The 13141-nt window shown below is 43.1% G+C and overlaps 2 protein-coding genes across 2 annotated transcripts in view; one reads left to right on the forward strand and one right to left on the reverse strand.

Annotated features, from left to right (window-relative positions):
- LOC147152401 (uncharacterized) overlaps nucleotides 1–4810 on the forward strand; it is a 46582-nt gene extending 41772 nt beyond the window's left edge. Inside the window, 3 exon segments of the mRNA XM_086024177.1 lie at nucleotides 7–3674; nucleotides 3677–4020; nucleotides 4210–4810. Coding sequence (XP_085880303.1) covers nucleotides 1997–3674; nucleotides 3677–4008 — 2010 coding nt within the window. The 5' untranslated portion in view covers nucleotides 7–1996 and the 3' untranslated portion in view covers nucleotides 4009–4020; nucleotides 4210–4810.
- Nucleotides 4811–8720: 3910 nt separating this feature from the next.
- LOC147152402 (uncharacterized) lies at nucleotides 8721–12438 on the reverse strand. The gene is given in 3 exon segments (XM_086054353.1): nucleotides 8721–9279; nucleotides 9282–10914; nucleotides 12388–12438. Coding segments are annotated over 3 exon segments (2136 nt in total). The 3' UTR covers nucleotides 8721–8827.
- Between the last annotated feature and the right edge of the window lie 703 nt (nucleotides 12439–13141).

Genomic DNA, 13141 nt, shown 5'->3' on the forward strand with positions numbered 1-13141 from the left:
CTACAGGAACCAAGCCGCCCCTCACCCCCCAAGCACTGTCGAGGAACACGATGTGAGGCGTGTGCTCCTGGCAGTATACCCAAGGAAGGCTCCTGGTCCTGATGGAGTACCCGGCAAGGTGCACAAAGCATGTGCCCACCAGCTGTCACACCTCTTCTGCAGGATCTTCAAACCTCTCTCTGGCCCAAGCAGTCATCCCCCTCCTGTCTGAAATCCTCCGTTATCCCAGTGCCCAAGAGGTCACCAACATCCACCCTCAATGACTACTGCCCTGTTGCCATCACACCCATAATTGCGAAGTGCTTGGAGGGACTGGTTCTCCAGCACATTAAGGGCTGTCTCCCCCTAATACTAGACCCTCACCAGTTTGCATACTGGTCAAACAGATCAACTGAGGATGCCCTTAACACTGTTCTGCGTGCTGGCCTACTGTTTAGACAGCAGACCTAGGCCAGGATGCTCTTCGTGGATTACAGTTCAGCATTCAATACTATCCACCCGGACATCCTCAAACCCAAACTGGCCACCCTGGGCCTTCCCGCTATTACATGAACCTGGATCAGGGACTTTTTGACCAACAGGCCCCAGGCTGTGAGATTCGGCCCTCACCTCTCCTCCACCCGAACAATGAGTACTGGGTCACCCTAGGACTGCGTGCTGAGCCCCCTCCTATACTGTCTCTACACCTACGACTGCAGTCCAGCCCATGAAAATAACACCATCGTCAAATTCGTGGACGATCCCACGGTGGTCGGCCTGATCTCAAAAGAGGATGAGACAGTTTACAGAGAGGAGGTAGAGACTAACAACCTGGTGCATGGACAACAACCTGGAGCTGAACACTGCAAAAACAAAGAGATCGTCATCAATTTCAGGGGGAACAAGACCAAACCATCCCCCCTCTACATCAATGTAGAGAGGGCGTGTGTGTAAAGAGGGTCCACACATTTGGGTTCTTTGGGAGTCCAGCTCTCTGATGACCTCTCCTGGACTCACAACATCAAAGCAATGACAAAGAAGGCTCAGCAGCATCCACATTTCCTAAGGGTCCGCAGGAAATACAACCTGGACAGGAATCTGCTGCTGGCCTTCCACCACTCATCCATCGAGAGCCTGCTGACATACTGGCTAAAATAGTGTCACAAACCAAAATGACGTGGCTTCAAGCACTGCCACTGGCGCTATTAGCTGTTCGACAGACGGTCAATAAAATGACTGGCTTTGCGCCTTTTGAGCTCCTCACGGGCCGTCTAATGCCAGGACCGGCATCAACATTGGTGCCTCCAGAAGATGTGCCAATGCCAGATTTAACACATGCTGCGTATTGGTCATACCTTAATACTTTGTGTCCAGTGTTTCTGCTCAGGTTGTGGAGGAAGCAAAATCATCAGCTGCTGAAGATACCTTGGAATCAGACCTCACCCCATACATGTATGTGCGAGTCATCTCCAGAAAGTGGACTGAACCAAGGTGGAAAGGCCCATTCCGTGTCCTAGCGAGGACAAACCACGCAGCGCAGCTTGGTGACAAACGGCAAAAGTGGTATCATTATTCTCAATTGCGTCCTGCTCCTGACTTTAACCCTCAAAAATGAGGATCCGGTGGTTTGGCCGTGTCGACAACCTGGCCATGAGAGGGAGGGTTAGACCCCCACATTTACAATTTTTTCGCTTTTTGCAAAATCCAGTATATGTAGGAGTAATAGTGTGTGTTGCTTTTGTTTTTGTATGGCTTTTGATGATGATCGACATGGAAGGGACTGACGGGCTACGAGTGACGGAGGACAGCATTGACCAGGACTATCCTGACTATGCGACCCAGAAGTCGTATCTGACGTACACCTGCAAAGGGCAAACGGTGTACAGGGCACCGAAGGGCTCCAAGTGGGAGCTGACCCAGACAGAAAAAAATTATACTTGATTTATATTGTCCATTTGCGGAGTGGGGAGGATACATCCATGAGTTAAGGTGGGAAAAACACAACCAGACATTGCAAATGAAATTGGGTCACTATCGGAATTATGTGAAAGGCACACAGTTGGCGCCGCCAGATAGAAAAGGGAAAACAATTTACCAGTGCCAGAAAGAAGGTAACTTTTTGATCACTCCAGGGGAAGGAACAGGAAAATTAACATGGGCAGAAATTTATGCATTCTATGATAATTGTACGGGTAATGAGTTTGGGAAATTGGCCGTGGAAAACGAAATGACAAGTGAGGGAATACGTTTTGGAGACAGGATGAAAATGCAAGCAAAAGAATCGTTGGGGAACAAAGTTTGGGTTTGGCAAAATACATCCTGGGAAGATTGGGAAGGCCCGATTTGGTATTGTAATGGAACATGGTGCCAGACGAAAGTCCAACAAGGTAACCGAGTGAGAGAGGATGTGGATACACTTAATTGGATACAGTCAGACACAGGTGTACAGGATAAAGTCGGGAAATTTCAACCATATGACTACAATTGTCCGTTTCCAAAGCGACAAAAGAGGGTAATTCAAAATTTCACACCATGGATAGTGAAATGGGCATATCATAACTCTATTACAGTTACTGTGGGCCCTAATACTACCACGCATTTGCAAATTTCTATAGCAACGTTGAAGGGGTTTCAAAGTCGATCAGCAGTAACGGGACGCCAATATTTAGGTTGTTGGTGGTATTTGACAGGACATATGATTGATCTAAGTTGGGCAACATTAATTACAACACAGGTGGAAGATTATTGGACACCAGGTAACAGTCAAGTGGCGAAGTACTACCGTAATAAGGTGACGTTAAAGAAAAATGGGGAAACATTGAATTTAGTGGTAGCTATGGGTAATCATCCAATTACCCCACCCAATCAGGACCTAACTATAGTCAATAAGTCCTGTTGGGCCTTTTTATTGTGGGCATATTCGTCTGGACCAGATCCACATTTTCCTATAATAATTTGTGAAAATCAAACAATGTTACCATCAGAGGGTCCGAAATTGAGCACTTATACGAAAGGTAAGGGAATAATAGTTGAAGTAGTTAAAACGGTAGATGATTGGTTTAAAATAACGACTGGTGTCACTGCAATTGCAAACAATTGGCTGTTAATGGTGGAACAAGCCGCGAACACTACCAATGGGGATTGCCTGGTATGCATGGGAGCAGGGGTATTACTTAAAATTGTGCCGGCTGAAATTGATCAGACATGTGTTGTTCCGCTACTCACACAATTTAGGTTAACTGGTAATTGCACACAATATGATATAGTCTATCCACTGACAACAACTGATAAACATAAGCCAGTGTTTGATAAGCATGTGGCGAAGCAAAATTTTACGTGTCTAAAATTACAAGGAAAGGGTGAACCAGTGGGGCAAATTAATTCTACCTGGTGTCAGACACATTTAAATCTCACGACGGGCTCTCCGTTGCCTCGTGCTGATGTGTGGTTGTGGTGTGGAATGAACAAACTGTATGATGGACTTCCCAAGAATGCCACAGGGGTGTGTGCTTTAGTGTCCCTAATAATGCCTGTGGCAGTCATGCCTGTTGATTTTCAGACTATTGACGATCCCTGGGACGGACCAATGAAGGACTTATTCACTCGACATAGACGTGCATCCCCAGAGTGGATGGACAACAATGACCCGACCTACACTGACGCAATAGGAGTCCCAAGAGGGGTTCCAGACGAGTACAACTGGTAAATCAGGTGTCAGCAGGATTCGAAAGTGTGTTGGTGTGGATCACTCCCAACAAAAATGTTGACCGAATTAATTATGTTCATTATAATGTACAGCGTTTGGGTAACTACACGCACGAATCATTGGCTGCAGTGCATGAGCAATTGGCTGCCACGTCACTTATGGCGTTCCAAAATCGCATGTCCCTTGATATGATATTAGCAGAAAAACAAGGTGTGTGTGGGATGTTTGGCGACACCTGCTGTACATTTATACCCAATAATACTGCCCCAGGAGGACGACTGACTAGAGCGCTTGAAGGACTACAGACCTCAATAAAAAGATGAAAGAACATTCAGGTGTGGACAATAGTATTTGGGATACTTGGATGAAAATGTTTCGTAGTTGGAAAGGGTTGATTGCTTCCATTTTGCTTGCTGTTGCTATTTTTGCAGCTATTATGGTACTTTGCGGTTGTTGTTGCATTCCATGTATTAGATCTCTCACAGTAAGGTTGATCGAGAAAACTGTGGGTCCCTTGCCTCCAGGTGGACAGTATGTCTTGGTACAACAGGCGGATGCAAGCATGGGGCCCTCCTATGACATCACTTTAGAAGCCGCGGTGTAAGTACATCCAGCACACAGACATTAATATGTGGTATGGCCTCATAAATGAGGCCATGAGAGGGAGTGAACGGTTTTATTATTAGTTTGTGAAGACATATACATGTATGGCTAGTGAAGGGTTTTATTATTAGTTTGTGAAGATATATAAATGTATGTTAACCATTTATTAATGATTCAAAGTTGTATTACAAATGAGTAGAAGTAGAGCTGTTTCAAGGTTGCAGTATCAGGGGAGCGGATGTATCAGCGGAACACAATGTGTGGGAGGTTTGATGGTACCAGGTGCCGCCAGTGAAAAAACAGGGAGACAAAGGCGAGCCACAGTTTCTCTGAAGGCCCGGGCCTCTTGGAATGCAGATAACTTGGTGTTTTCAGGAGCTACAACCAAGCGAGTCATGTGCACAAGAAAAGGCGTCATCTGAGACGGCGGGGAAAGAGAACCAATCAGCATCTGAAGAAATATATTGCAGATACCATGTAACTAATGAAATGATAGTGGCTAGTGTTTTTGGTGTGTTTGATTTGCATATTTTTTTTTATAACTGTTCGGGGCAACTCGGGTGTGGTGTCGCTCTCTGATGGCCACAGGAGCGCACAGATCTGTATTGAGAGGGAACCGAGCCCCCGATACTGTATTAGCTTTTGCTGTTAGGAATAAAATCTTGGTGATTCGGCTGATTGGCTTTCTGGTCTTCTCTCTTACGGAACGAGCACGCATAATTGTTAGGTAAGGTGAAGCTAAGGTTAATGTCGGTTCAAATATTAAATATATGGTAAATAATTTGGAGTCAGATAATTAGGGTAAATATCGTGATTTAGACCTTAAACCTAACACCAGACATTTGCATTCGCAATCAGGTCTTCACTGGAGATGCATTCACTTCCACAGGGAAATTCAAACACGTCATTTTGAAGAGAAGTTTGACAAAACTTAAATCCTTCTGTTGAGATTCAATACTCTTATTGGAAATACATTACTCATATAGCCTTAATATGTCAATCCCGACTATAGAACAAGAGGACCTTCTATAGTATAAACATAGTGAATATGAACACTGCAGAGCTGTAACTTCCGAATACAGTGAATGTCTCAAGTATTGAAGGGCACGTGTGAGGCGGCTGTTTCTCCCCCACTCTGCACAGTTTCTCCCCTCCCCCACTCTGTACTTTGCTTGACTGTCTGAGGAAATCTGAACAAATTGGTACATGGTAGTACACAACAGTACACTGTACACGCACAACGCTAAACTATTATATTTGTTTTTCAGTATTACCGTCTGACATATAATGAAAATTCGTAGTAGAAATAACTACAATACTACAATACATTATGCAGGTACAGAACTTAGTCACGCAAACTATTCACTCCACATTATGCTGAAAGTAAAAATATTTAAAGTAGAACTTTTAACTGTAGCTGTTGTATTACTACTTTTACTGACAAATGTGATTCTTGCATATATAGTTTTTAACATTTTCTAGGTCCAGGACTTGAGTTGAGAAGTGTAGAATATTGTTGCATCCTTTGGGGCTTTCAGCTCAGCCTTAATTGCTCTTCACTACCTTTAACAGTTGCTTCAGATCAGTTGTATGCCCAAAATACATTGAAATATGCTGTTTGTTCATTTATATTACGTTATTAAAAAGGAAGTCAACCCAAAAAGGTTCTTGACAAGAATATGTGTTCTATGCAGGCTCACTAGTCAAAACATGGCATTCCCAAGAGGTCGGGATGGCCATGTTTTCACGAGCAAGTTCATTTGATATATTTTTTTTATCAGGAAAACTATTTCATCAGTTCATTTTGGAGGAATTAGGAAATAAGTGACTTGACGAATAAGGCCTCCTTTTAATGAGGAAAATGGCCCTCAGGGAGTTTGGTGACTCCATGTTCGGGCGCAGTCACTGAAGGGACCGATTACAAAATCTCCACTGGAAATCTTTGAACTTTCATTGCTTGTAACCTCCAAAAACTGTGATCAATTGGCACCAAACTTTGTGTGGACATCCCTACTAATAACCAAGTCAACATATCAAAAATATTAACCTTCCTTTTGGGGAGTATGAAGAGTAAAAGAAAGAAAAGAGGCGTGTGACAACTTTGTATGCATTTGTATGCAGGACCAACGTTACGCAGAGCGCGAGATGGTAGCCATTCACTGATTGTTGAAGTGGCTTATACGAGAATGGTGAAATGTAAACATGAGCAGAGCTACATAGATTTATGCTGGGACGAGCGCACACTGCTTCTTTGCTTGAAAAAAAACACACTGCTTCTCTGCTGTTCACGGTTAGGACAAGGCATTAAACAACAGTCAGGATATTTACAGAGACTGAGGGGGGAATGAGTAGACATGCCCCATTTTCTCAACCGACAACACGCCGACCAATTTGGAACGTAATAGCCGTAATGACGCGTTCCAATGCGGCAACAGTCGGCTGTGGAGTCGGTCTCCTCGCTGGAACTTTTTTTAAAAAAGTTTTTGATAAAGATCCATGCTTTCCTGATGGCTGCCTGCTGCTCGCTGCCAGCCGCCGTCTGCATCCATCAGGGTTGACACGAGTTTAAATGTTGAGGCTGACTCATGTGAAAAAAACGTGATTAAATATGAGTCTACACAATACTTGCATTATTAATAAAGCAAAGGTCAACATTAGTAAATGTTAAAGTTTTTAAACATTGAAGCTGACCAACTTGTAAAAAACGTATGTAAGTAATTAAATATGAGTCTACACAATAATTGCATTAATAAGATTGATAGGGATTCATCAGGTAAATGTGAATTTAAGGGATGAGACTGACCAATTTGTTAAAAAAACATTATGTAGGTGATTAAATATAAGACTACAAAATAATTGCATTAATAAGAATGATAGGGATTCATCAGGTAAATGTTAATGATAAAGACTTGATTTTAAACGTTGAGGCTGACCATTTTGTAAAAAAAAAAACTAATATAGGTGTTTAAATATGAATCTACACAGTAATTGTGTTAATAATAAAGATCAACATTAGTCAATGTTAAAGTTTTTAAACATTGAAGCTGAACAATTTGTAAAAAAAGGTGATTAAATATGATTTTAAATAAATGAATGAATTTTTAAATGAAATATTATTTTCACAGTAATGGTTTAAGCTCTCCCTGACACGTCTGCATTTATGGTTGCTGACGATTGGAGGTTCATAAGCAGAACATTTGGGTACGTTCTTCTTAGGCGTGCAACAGAGGAAGGGGACTTTTTTAAAGTGACAAAAAAAAAACATACCAAGTTACATTGTACGCTCTGTTTACAGACAAGCTAGTGATTAGAGTCCCTTTGTCACTTACCTAATATGTAGGGAACTTCTTACACCTCAATACTGTTCTGAAAAGAAAAAGAATACATATTAATCATTCAAATTTTTTAAAAAGTGAGTTTATAATTATTCTAGACTAGTTGCCCCTCACCCATCCTAAATGGACACGCATTTTGATACACAAAGCTTCTCAAGAAATCGCCGGTGAACAACCGTTTATCTACATTCCTCTGATTGACTCCCCCAACTGCATTACTCACATGTGCTCACACACACATACACACACGCTAAATACGCACGCACGCCCAAATACAAGGGAGGACTGCATACACACACACACATGCCTTCAAAAAGCTTGTTGCTAGTTGTGCTGTTTAAGATAAGATAAGATAAGATAAGATAAGATAAGATAAGATAAGAATGCCTTTATTGATCCCACAGTGGGGAAATTTTCATTGTTACAGCAGCAAAGAAATATAGGTCACACAGGGACGGCGGCATAATGTAGCCATTAATGTATAACATTGACGGCAAACATTCGGGATCAAACCTATGTAAATATAAGCAGTAACATGTGTATATACACACCAACATACATCTACATAAAAAGTATGAGGAACACTCATTTTGGCCTGTACATAGTACAGAGGAAAAATACTCTAAGTAAGTGACAGTGCTGCAGTGCTGTAGTGAAATGTAAGGAACAGCATTGGATGAAAATAAAACTAGACTAACAGTAGTGGGGAATGTTGAGTATTGCACGGTATTACAGTAGTGGGGAATATTGGGTATTGCACGATATGAGCTCAGGTGCAGGACTGCACAATTGCACTAATGTCCGCCAGTTTGTAGAGACTACACAATGTTCTTGTTAAAGAGTCTGACAGCAGCAGGCAAGAAGGAACGGCGGAATCTCTCCTTTGCACAGCGAGGGTGGAACAGTCTGTCACTGAAGGTGCTGTGGAGTGCTGTTAGGGTGCCCTGGAGGGGGTGGTCCGGGTTGCCCAGCATTGATGACAGCTTGGCCAACATCCTCCTGTCCCCCACCGAGTCCACAGAGTCCAGGGAGCAGCCCAGGACAGAGCCGGCCCTCCTGACCAGTTTGTCAATCAATCAATCAATCAATCAATCACATTTTATTTATATAGCACTTTTCATACATAAAAATGCAACTCAAAGTGCTTTAAAACATTCAAAGCAAAACATAGAATTATCTTCAATCAAAAGAAAAGATAAATTATTTAAAAGTTGTTGAAAGCCAAACTAAAAAGGTGTGTCTTGAGCTTCCTCTTAAAAATATCAACAGTCTCTGCAGACCTGACATCCTCTGGCAGGCTATTCCAAAGGTGAGGACCAAAACGGCTGAATGCAGCCTCGCCATTCAGTTTGGTCCTCACCCTTGGAATAAATAAAAGGCCCGCGCCAGAGGACCTCAGGATCCGCGAGGGCTGGTATGATAAAAGCAAATCAGATAAATAAGATGGCCCAAGACCATTAACACATTTATAAACTAATAAAAGTACTTTAAAATCGATCCTGAAACACACAGGGAGCCAATGCAGCAATTTCAAAACTGGCGTAATGTGCTCCCGCCCTCTGGTTCTCGTCAGCACCCGAGCGGCTGAATTCTGCAGTAGTTGCAGTGGTGAAATGCTCTTTTTCGGGAGGCCAGAGAGCAGGGCATTACAGTAATTAAACGACAGGAAATAAAGGCATGCATCAGCACTTCCGTGTTAGCCTGAGAGAGAAACGGGCGGACTCTGGCGATATTCTTAAGGTGATAAAAACCAATCTTGGTTACATTTTTAATATGAGGAATAAAACTGAGCTCAGAGTCAAAAATGACGCCAAGGTTCTTCACACAGTGTGAGGGATTAAAAACGTGTAGTTTTGGTAAAAGCTTCTCTCTCTGACCTTCGGGACCGATAACTAAAACCTCAGTCTTGTCCTGATTGAGCTGTAGGAAATTATCTGCCATCCATGACTTGATATCTAAAATGCAATTTAAAAGGGTATCAATGGGTCCTGTGTCATCAGGAGACACGGCAATATACAGCTGCGTGTCATCAGCATAGCTGTGAAAGCTGATGCCGTGTCCCCTGATGACATCCCCGAGGGGAAGCATATAAAGATTAAAAAGTAGGGGGCCTAAAATCGAACCTTGAGGAACCCCACATTTAATTTCATGAGTTTCAGAGGAACAAGTATCCACACTTACAAAGAAATATCGGTCTGTGAGATAGGAATAAAACCAGTCAAAAACAGTACCAGAGATGCCCACTAGATTTTTAAGTCTATTTAATAAAATTTGGTGATCTACTGTATCAAAAGCAGCGCTTAGATCCAGTAGCACCAAGACTGTGAGTTTTCTCACGTCTGCAGTGCACCTAATATCATTTAAAATCCTTAAAAGAGCAGTCTCCGTACTGTGGTTCATCCTAAAACCAGATTGATATTTCTCCAAAATATTATTTGTATTTAAAAAATGATTCAACTGGATGAAAACCAGTTTTTCTAAAATCTTACTTAAAAACGGTAAGTTGGATACGGGTCTGTAATTATTAAAAACGCTCGGGTCAGAACCGCTCTTCTTCAGAAGGGGCTTCACCACCGCCGTTTTAAAGGCAGCGGGGAAGACGCCTGTCTGAAGAGAGCAATTGACTATATTTAAAATTTGTTCTTCAAAAAATCCATAAAATGTCTTAAAAAGAAATGTGGGAATTGGATCCAAAAGGCAGGTTGTTGGGTTTACCTGGGAGAAAACTCGAACAAGTGTCCTTGCATCAACCAGGGCAAAAATTTCCAGTGTTTCCTCATGTAAATATGATTGTCCGGGTTTATTAAAACTTGTGTTTTGACGGGCTAAAAGACTGGATCTTATGTCATCGATTTTACTTCTGAAGTGGTCTGCAAAGTCCTCACAGAGAGCATCTGTTGGTCTCTGTGGGGACTTATTAAAATCAGAACTAGTTAAAAGTTCAAAGGTGGAGAAGAGAACCCTGGGGTTGTTTTTATTGACTGTAATGAGGTTTGAGAAATAGGAAGATCTTGCCAGTTTTACTGTTTTATTGTAGGATTTCAGTTGTTCGCATAAAATTTCATAGTGTACTGTAAGTTTACTTTTTCTCCACCTCCTCTCTGCACTCCTGCATTTTCTCTTTGATATTTTGATAGCATTGTTTCTCCACGGGGGTACAGTCTTTGTTTTTGTTGTTTTAATTAAAAGTGGAGCTACTGAATCTAATGATGATTTAAGATGTAGGTTAAAATTGTCAACAATAAGATCACAGGGTGCAGGTAAAATGTCAGCAGGAGTGCTTTTTAAGATCTCGATAAAATTTGCAACCACCTCAGAAGATAGGTAGCGTTTCTTCACTGTTCTGACCGGGACTGCTAGATGGTTAAAACTGGCGATGTTAAAATAGACACAGTAGTGGTCTGACACTGCCAAGTCAACAACAGAGGACACACCAGCAGACAAGCCATAGGTTATAACCAAATCCAGGGTGTGTCCTCTGTTGTGAGTTGGCTGCAAGACGTGCTGTTTACAATCCAAGCAGTTTAAAAGGTTTGAAAAATCTCTGGATAGTGGGTCCGAGATGTTGTCCATGTGTATATTAAAATCGCCAGTTATTAATATTCTGTTATAACTGGAATATAAAATGGATAAGAATTCTGAAAATTCTGTAATAAAAGAAGTGGAATGATGGGGAGGTCTATAGACGGTAATGCAGAGAATAGGGGGACTGCTAAAAACAAAGGCATGGTGTTCAAACGATAAATAGCTGCTAAAAATGATCTCCTTTGATAAAAGAGTATTAATAAAAATTGTCCAGCCGCTTCTTGTCCCGGGCCGAGACGCCGCCTGCCCAGGTGACCACTCCCTGGAAGATGACCGATGCAACCACCATAAAAGTTCCTGAGGAGTGTCCCCTGAACCCCAAAAGACCTCAGTCACCTGAGTAGGAAGAGTCTGCTCTGACTCTTCCTATAGAGGGCGTCTGTGTTGTCGCACCAGTCCAGTTTATTGTTCAGATGAACACCCAGGTACTTGTAAGTTGAGACTCTCTCAACATCTGTTCCCCGGATATTGAGGTATTGGGCGTGTTTAGGGGTGGGGATGGGGCTTATGGACTACAACATGACGTCATCAAAGCGTGCGGTTAGGGGCGGGACTTATGGACTACAAAATGACACCATCAAAGGGGTGTGGCTAGGGGAGGGGCCCTACCTCTGGACTACAAAATGATGTCATCAAATGGGTGGGATTTAAACCGGATATGATGCCATAAAAGGGGTGTGGTTAAGGCGGGACTTCCTGCGTGACGTCACAACTGTCAAAAGTTTGACGGAAAGGGGATCTTATACTTTTTCACATAGTCTCTCTAGCGTGTCATGGGTCGTCCTCGGGGCTTCTTCTCAATGGGACATGCCCGGAACACCTCACTAGGGAGGCGTCCAGGTGGCCTCCTGATAAGATCCCGAGCCACCTCATCTGGCTCCTCTCAATGTGAAGGAGCAGCGTATCGACTCTGAGCCCCTCTTGGATGACAGAGCTTCTCACCTTATCTCTAAGGAAGAGCCCGGACACCCCGCTGAGGAAACACCTTGGGGACACCTAGAAATTCTGTCCATTACTGCCGGTAATGTGGACCAAAGTCTGACACAGGGTGTATTTGGATTAAACTGCCCCTTAGTAGGGCGTCAGATACCCCATACACCCGGAGCACCTGATGGCATCCCTAACCGCTAGTGTCCACCAACAAGTTCGGGGGTTGCCACCACGACGGGTACCGACTACCTTACGGCCACAGCTCTGGTCGGCCGCCGCAACAATGGAGGCACGGAACATGGTCTACTCTGATTCAATGTCCCCTGCCTCCCCCGGGACGTGGATGAAGTTCTGCCGGAGGTAGCAGAAGAAACTCTTTCTCACAGGGGTGTGTGTGTGTGTGTGTGTGTGTTAGCATACATATGTGGAAGCAAAGCACATCAAGCAAGTTGGACGTGGATTTGGAAAAAGCTAAAGCTAAACCCACAAGCTAATAAAGCTAACAGGCCTTGTCCACAAGAATCCAACACGTGAATAATAAAATACATTATTATTCTTACAGGTGTCCTGGTGCAAAGTGCATATATGGACAGCCATATGTTTGAACATGGTGTTTGTTATGGACAATCTGTGACTAGCACAGAAGTCCAATAACAAAATACCGCTCTGGTTCTAATTAGGGGGGGCCGTTCCTCCCAATCACGCTCCTCGAGGTCACATCGTCATTGCCCAAGTGAGCATCGAAGTCACCCAGCAAAATGATGGACCCCCCAGAAGTAGCAGTCTCCAGCACTCCTTCCAAGCACTCCAAAAAAGGTGGATACTATGAGCAAAGGCAAAGGAAAACCGGATCCATTAATTTTATTCATCATAAGGGGTCTCTGAGCCATCCTTGGTCTGGTCACTCACCTAGGACCTGTGTGCCATGTATGGCCCTGCCAGGGGCATAAAGCCCCAGACAACTTAGCTCTTAGGATCATTGGGACATTCAAATGCCTCCACG

The sequence above is a fragment of the Filicampus tigris genome, chromosome 2, assembly GCF_054856515.1.
Source record: "Filicampus tigris isolate MCC_2025a chromosome 2, RoL_Ftig_1.0, whole genome shotgun sequence".
Taxonomy (NCBI): Eukaryota; Metazoa; Chordata; class Actinopteri; order Syngnathiformes; family Syngnathidae; genus Filicampus; species Filicampus tigris.